Raw genomic sequence first — 7,390 nt, 5'->3', positions numbered from 1 at the left:
CCCACCCCTCAGAGGGTCGAATCCCCCGCCAAGTGGGTCGGGACCACCCTGAGCTCGGTCCGATCCTGATGAAGACCTTCTGGTCCACCGTGGACGAAGACCTCAGTGTTCTTCATCAGGAGGCCACCAATACAGAGTTGCCTGGTCTGGTACCGGACCTGTGGTTCTGCTAGGGGATCGTCCGGGACCCTGTCTTGACCCCGGCTGCCCCGTCTGTTGGGTCCCTCGTTACCTGTACTGTGTGAACCCAGAAGGATCCAGAACCGGTCCTGTTCTCCACAGCCTGGATCATTGCTGCAGCCATGCTTCCTTTCCTGGTTCTGGTTCTAAAACCTGATTGGGTCCAGTTGTTGGTTCTGAAGATTGGAGCAGACTTGTTGCCTTTGAATTGGACCTGAGCTCAGTTTGTCTCATTAATGGATCCTGATTTGGATCAGAACCAGCTCACAGAACCTACCGGTGTGGAGAGACGTGAACTGGGAGCCATTCCGGCTAGAGACCGGGTCAGAACAGACCAGAACCAGACCAGAACCAGAGCAGAACCAGAGCAGAACCAGAACAGAACCAGAACAGAACCAGAACAGAACTCCTTGCTGCTTGATAACTTTCTGCAAATGGAGAGTGAAAACTCTGAGTGTGTATTCAGTATGTATAATGGATCAGCCCTGAGGGCAGCCCGCAAGCACACAGCTCACACACACACAGCTCACACACACACACACACACACACACACACACACACACACACACACACACACACACACACACACACACACTTTAGCCATTCCCTGTTTGGGCCCATTAGCTGCAGGGAAGATCTATAATGTATGTCTGTGAGTGTGTGTGTTCAGGTAAGTAACATCCATTAGTAAGTTTCTCCTGTTAAAATGGACAAACACACACACACACACACACACACACACGCACACACACACACACACACACACAGATTTCGAGAAGCTCCAACCTGCAGCTTTTAGAGAACATTATTGGAAGGATTTTCTGTGGTTTCCGTTTTTGCTGCAGTTCCTCCAGAACCTCCAGAACCTCCAGAACCTCCAGAACCTCCAGACTAATCATCACTGAAGACCTTCCTCTCAGCAGATGATCAGATCATTCAGGGAGGACTCTGATTGGTTCTGGGACTGGTTGACGGATTGATATCATTGATCGTTGATCGGATCAGCCAACCAGAGAGGTCTCGGTCTGGGACTGGCAGAAACTGGCTGCACCACACTCCACTGCTGAAGTACTTGGACAGAGAGGACCTAGTTTGTTCAGGACCAGAACCAGCACTGGACTTGTTGGACTCACACGGTGTGGCTGCAGCCAGGGAACCCAGCGGACTAAGAATGGGCCGGGTCAGAACTGAAGCTGGATCTAAAGGTCAGAGGGGGCTCAAAACCAGACCGGAGCAATGGATGCATGATGGCAGGGTGTGAAACTGGGCCGGTCCGTTAGACTCCCTGGGCGGTTCTGGTTCCCCTGCTGACGCCTCAGCCTCCTTTACGGAAACTTTTAGTTTTAGTTCTACCAGGAGTGACGGTAACCCTGGAGGACCGGCGCAGGTTTCGGTTCTGGCTCCGGTCTAGGAATCATTCCACCAGGGCCGAGCAGAGCCCCACCGGTTCTGATCCATTTGATATCAGCTGGGTCAGACAGTCGTGTTCTCACCTCGTACTCCTCCTTGAACCCATAGCCCTCGGCACACTTCATCTGGGTGATGTGCTGCAGCAGGTCGGCGACCCGGATGGCCGGGTGCAGCTGACCCGTCTGGTAGGGCAGCGCCTCCCGCTCCGCCTCCCGCTGCTTGTAGTGGGACTGGACCAGGCTGCTGGTTTCACTGGTCATGGTGTGGCTGCTGTCGTCTGCAGAGGAACAGAAGACGGGCCCATCAGACAGCAGGTCAGTGTGGACATGTGATGGACTGGACCAGGCTGACCCAGATAGAACCAGAATCTGTTCGTTTCTAATGATCCAGCAGAACCAGATCCGGTTCGGTCTGAAGATGATCTGAGACACAAAATCTGATGCTGAAGCTTTGTTCTGGACAGACTCTGACTGGGTGAACACTGATGAAGGCCGTTCCCCACAGAACCAGGAGAACCCTCTAGAGGTCCATCCGCTCCTGAGAAGACATCTCTACCGACTGGACTTTCCTTCAGGAGACACAAACCACATGTCCTCTCCACAGGAAGACCTCAGAGCTTCACTTCCAGGACCAACAGCCCGTCCTGCTGGACCTGGAGGACCTTCGGGTTTCAATCCAGAGTGGATCACCCCGAGCATCGCCTCTCTGTACCTCCTGATCACTTCACGGCTTGGATCCAGACCATCAAACCCCCCAGGTGGTCCAGAAGCTGGTTCATCTACACCGACCTCTTCTGAGTTTCCCAGATAGTCAGAATCTGACCCCAGCTCCTGCCTACAGAGAGAGCCCTTCCCTAACCCCTAATCCATAATCCCTAACCCCTAATCCCTAACCCCTAATCCATAACCCCTAACTCCTAATCCCTAATCCCTAATCCATAACCCCTAATCCCAAGCCCCGTAGCTCCTGTTCAAACGATGCTCCTCCTGGACCACAGAGTTCCTCCAACAACCTTGTCAATAACCAAGAAGCTTCAAACTATTCTCCTTCGTGGTTGTGACTGAAGCCCTGAGTTTTTGAAATTGTTTTATTCCCAAACCGTTTTAGGCTGTTTTCCCACACCTGGGTCAGGTCGACTCGGTTCTATTGGAACCAGAACTTCATCATCTGCTCCATCTCCAGCTGCTGCGGTTCTCTTTCCCCCTGCTCTGTCAGGCTCCTTGGTTCTGTGAGGAAACCTTCCACATGTAAATTGGTCCGAATAGAGAGTCAAATGTGGTCTAGTCAAAGTCTGGAGAGAATGAGTCAAGCTTCATTTAGAGAAACCAGTCTGCACTGAGTCTGTCCAGAACCAAGTTCTGGTCCACATCCACTCCTACAAGACTGTCACCATGACAACACAGATGAATGACATCACATTACATGTCTGGACAGAGGATGATGATGGACTCTTTCCACACTGCGGCCAAAGATCCCAGCTTTAGTCCCAGTAAGGGTACTGGTCTACATCCAGTCCAGATCCAGCACGGTCCGGTACAAAGAGTAAAACTGGACCAGTCCAGAACAGCCTGGTTCTGCCTGTGTGGACGGGTCCAGAACAGTTTGGGTTCTTGGAGTGGCAGTGTGAACAGAGCAGAGTTCAGAGTCCTGGAAAAGAACAAACCTTGGTCGTGAAGTGGACATCGGACCCGTCCAGAACTCTGGCAGGGACGTTTCAGCAAAGACACGGCGGACACACCTTCCACTACGCTCTCTAGCTGTTCTTATTGGCTAGCCTGGGGGCTACCTGACCAATCAGAAACTCTCTACCTGAACAGTCCAACCAGTCAAGGTGAGGAAGATGGACCAGGTGATGGCGGTGGTGGCTGGTGATTGGATGGATGAAACAACCAATCAGAAGACATCAAATGAGCTGATTGGTTAAATACAGAATGATGGGAGGGGCTTGGGTTGTGACATCATGACAGAGGGTACAAATGAAACTCTGCCATACTAATGATGACATCACAGCAGGTAATGGGTGTGGCTCCATGCAAAGTGGTGACACCCCCAAACACGAGCCCCCCCCTACTCAGCCCCAAGTTTAACCACTTACCATTAATGGGCACTTTACACAGAGACGGAAAGAAGAGAAGAAGAGAGGAGACACGAGATGAGCAACAACTTTAGCTTTTAGCTAGCTGCTAACACAGCTAGTACCAAACACTGTAGGAGCTCTGCTGAACTCCGGACCCTTCTACCAGAGGATAGCTAACCCTGACCTAGCTAACCTTGCTGACCTGTCTAACCTAGCCAATCTAGCTGATTTTGCTAAGCTAAGTAACATGACCAACCTAGCTAACCTGGCTAATATCCTGAACCACCCAGTTTGTCCTCGGATTCCTGATCCTCTAACTAGCTAAGCAGAGTTTCTATTGCCTGCCTGTCCACTGACGTATCCTACATTTTAAGGCATATTGGGGCTATTTTAGGTCAGGGAGGAGTCTGTTAGGCCAAAGGCACCATATATTGTTTTCAACAGGAAATAGGAAACATTAATTGCTACTAAGAAATGTCTTTGAACGTTGTCCATCAGAGGATTCTTATTGTCTGGATGAAACTGATCACAGGACTTCCCGGATGCTGGAGGACACCTTCACACTGGACAAAGACCCTTATGGGGCACTAGAATCATCCAAAACGCTCGGTGGTTTCTGGAGCGTCTGCAATGCAGGAGGTTCCTCAGCTAGTGTACTGGAGCATGAAAGGCCGTGGAAGATGGCATGCTGAAAGCTTCAGTTTGGGGTCCTGGGTGGTGATCGGGGTGCGATGGTAACCCCAACGTCTCCATGAAGGGGCTCAACTAATGACTCAACAGGCTGGGAGGACTCTGGATGTCCTGCAGGTGTTTGGCATGTTCAGCTGGGGCCCATGGGAGCCCCATCTGATTAAACACTGTGCGGTCATGGTGGGCAGTTAAAGGCATGGTTTCTGTTCAAACTATGGCTCTGTGCCCTGGACCGAAGCTATGAACCCATAGGTCCAACTACTGACAGGCTGCTGTGGAGGTTCTTTAAATCAGACAATCAAACAGAAACACTGATCGAAACTCAAACCGACTGTTGACATGTGCTAGAAAATATCACAGGTTAGTGAGCGCTCCATTATTATTATTATTCTGAGTTCATTCAGATTTTACGCTGAATATGAGGAAGTAAAAAAGCTCCTGTGTTATTCCCACTCCCAAAGTCCACCAGAGCGTGTTGTGTCCATGCAAAGGTTGAAGGTCACAGACAGACGTGACGTCAACACGACACGCAGGAATGTTGTGGATGTGGGGATGGAGTGAAGCCCACCATCATTTTAGAACAAGAAAACGGTGAAAACCAAGGAACCAGAAAAAATGATTCTAAATTTCAAATAAAACAAGACGAAACAAACTGAGTCTTTTCAACCAAAGAAAAACATGAAGGAACTTAATTCAAGTTCAAAAGTAAAAGCAAAAGTGTTGGCGATAAAGCAGTAAAGATGGCAGAACTGGCCACTAAAATCAAATAAAGAGAATAAAAACAAAACAAAAGCAGCTGAACAAGCAAGCAGGAATGGATGGAAGCCAGAGAATCCCTGTCTCTCTTTCTGTCCGTCCTCTCCCTTCACCTGCCGGTCCACTTCCTGTCTGTCTGTCTGCCTGTCTTCTTCTGGTCTGTCTACCAGTAAACCTGAACGTTAACCTCCTGCAGAGAAAACAAGGAAGAGAGTCTCACCCAAGATGGCTGTTGGTACGAATGGGTCTGCCATCAGGACACAAGAGCAGCAGACAGACAGAGAGAAAGACAGGACAAAGAGACGAGTCAGTGGACCACAGCGCGACTGAGCGTTGTGGGTCTGGCTGGCGGCCGAAATACCGAGGAATTTCAGTAAATTCAGCTGGAAGTTCATAATTTACACCGAATGATTCATAAATCTGGACCTAAAGACGACTCTGTGCTGCCGTCTGTCAGTGTGATGCGTTCACTGTCAGTGTGATGCGTTCACTGACCATATGTCTTGCTGTGAAGGTTACCTGGGTAGTAGTTGGGGACGGAGGTGCTGATGGTGTTTGTCTTCAGGGTGAAAGAAGATGGAGACGACATGGCTGCAGAGAGAGAGCAGAATTTATCAAAGCCATGACCCCGCCCACATAAGGGCCCCGCCCACATAATGGATCCGCCCACATAATAACCACGCCCATATATTGACTCCGCCCACATAAGGGCCCCGCCCACATAATGGCCCCGCCCACATAATGACCCCGCCCACATAAGGGCCCCGCCCATATTACGGCACTGCCCACATAATGGCCCCGCCCACACAATGACCCCGCCCATAGAGGGCCCCGCCCACATATTGACTCCATCTTGTGTCCCCATCTGTCCACCAATTGGATAGAGTGTGTGTGGGGGGGGGGCTGTGTGTGTGTGTGCGTGGACTCACTGTGGCCGTTCAGAGTGTGTGTTTCCACCATGGCTGTGTGTTGGGAGCTGTTCACCATCAGAGTCATTTCCTGTCTGGAGCTCAGTGTTTCCTTCCTCTTCTTGGCCAACTTCCTGCAGACAAAGGTGATGGGGCTGACCTGAGTCTCTGTTGGGACCCAGATGGACCCAGATGGACCCAGATGGACCATCGCCTGAGGATCCATCAGACCAGCCAAATCCAACAGAACCCTGGGAACCACTAACTCGTTACTCCTCCACCAGAGGGAGCCGTTTGGACTCGATGTTCATTAAATGTGAATAAAGAGAAACTAAAATCAGCCTAGAACAGATTGCAGCTTCATCAGAACCAGTAGAACCAGCTAGATCCAGATTGAATCCAATCAGAATCAGAACAAAGTCAAGCAGAACTTAATGGTTCTAATGTGATTCTGATCTGGTTCGGTCCAGTTGAATCAGCCGCTTGGATCTTAAAGTGGTTTTGTGGGTGTGTTAATGTGGAATGTTCTGGATAAGAGACCGGTAGGGCCCAGCCTGCGGTTCTGCTCCGTGTGTCTCTCATTAACAATCGGGCTTCATGGATTCCTTTTAGCAGAACCAAACCCAGACGGGTTCCAGGTTCTGTGAAATGTTCTGGAGAGCAACAAGGTTCTCCTGTTGGTGGACCTCTCCAGGTTCTGGTGGTTCTGATGGACCTGTAGAGGTGGCCACCCTTTAACGATCTCCGGATGCTGCAGAGGAAAACGTGTTTTCTGATCTGCCTCCTCTCTGCTAGTTTCTCTCTTTCTATTCTGAGGAAAGAAAATCCATTTGTCCGATTGCTCACAGAGTTTAACCCGACCTGAGAGCAGATATAGAAATAGCAGAGCGGGCTTTTAAAGGCGCAGCGCCGCGTGCGCGCCGGGTCAGCATGGAGGACGCTGAAAGAGCCCCCAGGCGAGGCGCTGCCCTCCACCCCCTCATGTCTCACTTGCTCTTCTTCTCTGATTCAGAGCCCAACACACAAACAGCAACTCTTTCTTTGCTGCTCCAGCCAGAGCATCGGCCTGCAGAGACAATCCACGCTAAAAATCTGATAAAAGACCAACGCAATGAGGCGCAGAGAGGCAGAGATCAGGCTAAACCCAGGAGGCGGGACCAGGAGGTGGGACCAGGAGGTGGGACCAGGAGGCGGGACCAGGAGGTTACCCCCCTGTAATTGGAGCACACCCTCCGGTCCCCCTTTTTAAACAGGGGGACCACTACCCCAGTCTGCCAATCCAGGGGAACTGCCCCTGATGTCCATGCGATATTGCAGAGTCGCGTGAGTCAACACAACCCTGCAACATCCAGAGCCTTAAGGAACTCC

At 50.8% G+C, this 7,390-nt stretch overlaps 1 protein-coding gene across 1 annotated transcript in view; it reads right to left on the bottom strand.

Moving 5' to 3' along the window:
* Positions 1-7,390, bottom strand: part of LOC103460173 (receptor-type tyrosine-protein phosphatase mu-like) — a 97,680-nt gene that overhangs the window by 17,402 nt on the left and 72,888 nt on the right. The window contains exons 21-25 of the mRNA XM_017303119.1: positions 6,044-6,156; positions 5,634-5,705; positions 5,335-5,361; positions 3,687-3,698; positions 1,675-1,868 (exon numbers count right to left, since the gene is read on the bottom strand). Of these exons, the coding sequence (XP_017158608.1) occupies positions 1,675-1,868; positions 3,687-3,698; positions 5,335-5,361; positions 5,634-5,705; positions 6,044-6,156 (418 nt within the window). The remainder of the gene's footprint in view (positions 1-1,674; positions 1,869-3,686; positions 3,699-5,334; positions 5,362-5,633; positions 5,706-6,043; positions 6,157-7,390) is intronic.

The sequence above is a fragment of the Poecilia reticulata genome, unplaced genomic scaffold (genome assembly GCF_000633615.1).
Source record: "Poecilia reticulata strain Guanapo unplaced genomic scaffold, Guppy_female_1.0+MT scaffold_190, whole genome shotgun sequence".
NCBI classification, from domain to species: Eukaryota; Metazoa; Chordata; class Actinopteri; order Cyprinodontiformes; family Poeciliidae; genus Poecilia; species Poecilia reticulata.
The sequence above is the reverse complement of the archived record's forward strand: the minus strand, read 5'-3'. Positions and strand labels throughout refer to the sequence as shown.